We start from the raw sequence: 1,424 nt of genomic DNA on the forward strand, positions 1-1,424 counted from the left end.
CTGAATGAAAATCATTTGTTGAAAAACATTTAGACTTTCTTCATAGTATATCTATGCCTATCTAATTACAAAAATGCCACTGACATAACATGACTAAATCCTTTTAAATCTTTTTACGCAAAGTATAATATTTAACTAGGCTTTAGTGATTAAAAAAATTCTTTCCTATTTCTCCTTAGATAATCAAACCAATGCCTCACATATGAGACAAAGAAATGTCCAGAAGAAACTACACTGAAGTGATGGAATTTGTTCTCTTGGGTCTAACAAGCCGTCCAGAGTTGCGGGTTGCTTTCTTTGTGTTGTTCCTTTTTGTCTACGTGGTGACTGTGGTAGGAAACCTGGGCATGATTGTTTTAATCAAAATTGATTCTTGACTTCACACTCCATGTACTTTTTTCTCTCGAGTTTGTCCGTTCTAGATCTGTGTTTCTCCACAAATGTCACTTCCAAAATGCTAGAAAACTTCTTATCTGAGAAGAAGACCATTTCATACACAGGTTGTTTGGTGCAGTGTTATATTGTCATTGCTGTGATCCTTACAGAGCACTGCATGTTGGTGGTCATGGCGTATGACCACTACATGGCCATCAATAATCCACTGCTCTACAGCAGCAAGATGTCCAAGAGTGTCTGTGTCCGCCTGGTCATTGTCCCTTATGTCTACGGCTTCCTCCTCAGTGTGATGGAAACCTTGACGACCTACAACCTCTCCTTCTGTGGTGCTAATGAAATCAACCATTTCTACTGTGCTGACCCTCCTCTTATCAAACGGTCATGCTCTGACACCTACAGCAAAGAGCTGTCGATGTACATAGTCGCTGGCTACAGCAATGTGCAGTCCCTCGTGATCATCCTCACGTTCTGCATGTTTATCCTTGCAGCTATCCTCAGAAACCATTCTGCAGAGGGGAGAAAAAAAGCTTTCTCGACATGTGGCTCCCAACTGACAGTAGTCACAATCTTCTACAGAACCCTCTTCTGTATGTACTTGAGACGCCCCACAGAGGAGTCCATGGAACAGGAGAAGATGGTGGCCGTGTTTTACACCACGGTGATCCCCATGCTGAATCCCATGATCTATGGCCTCAGGAACAAGGATGTGAAAGAGGCCTTGAGAAAAGCAACAGGAAAGCAAAAATCAGGGAAATGAAAGTTCTAAATTATTATTAAAACGTTCTAGAAGTAGTAAGATATAATATTATTGCATTACACATCCAAGTTTAAGCTAAATATACACAACACATTTCTAATGTCCTGTTATGTAGCTGACTGGGCTTAAATTCATGAAATAGTGGTTGGAAACGGGAAGAGGAGGTGCCATTTAGGCAGTTCATTCTTATTCCTACTTTTTTCAGCTAGTGTCATTTCTTGCAAAAGTAGCATTTTAAACACTGAATTTTTGCTTTGTTTTGCTTTTATGT

At 40.1% G+C, this 1,424-nt stretch overlaps 1 protein-coding gene across 1 annotated transcript; it reads left to right on the forward strand.

Annotated features, from left to right (window-relative positions):
• Positions 1 to 382: 382 nt before the first annotated feature.
• On the forward strand, positions 383 to 1,153 carry LOC105825176 (olfactory receptor 1030-like; the record flags this gene model as incomplete). Its single annotated transcript, XM_012662878.1, has 1 exon — positions 383 to 1,153. A coding segment is annotated over one exon (771 nt), but the record flags the coding sequence as incomplete, so codon positions are not given.
• Between the last annotated feature and the right edge of the window lie 271 nt (positions 1,154 to 1,424).

This window comes from Propithecus coquereli, unplaced genomic scaffold (assembly GCF_000956105.1).
Source record: "Propithecus coquereli isolate 6110/MARCELLA unplaced genomic scaffold, Pcoq_1.0 Scaffold788, whole genome shotgun sequence".
NCBI classification, from domain to species: domain Eukaryota; kingdom Metazoa; phylum Chordata; class Mammalia; order Primates; family Indriidae; genus Propithecus; species Propithecus coquereli.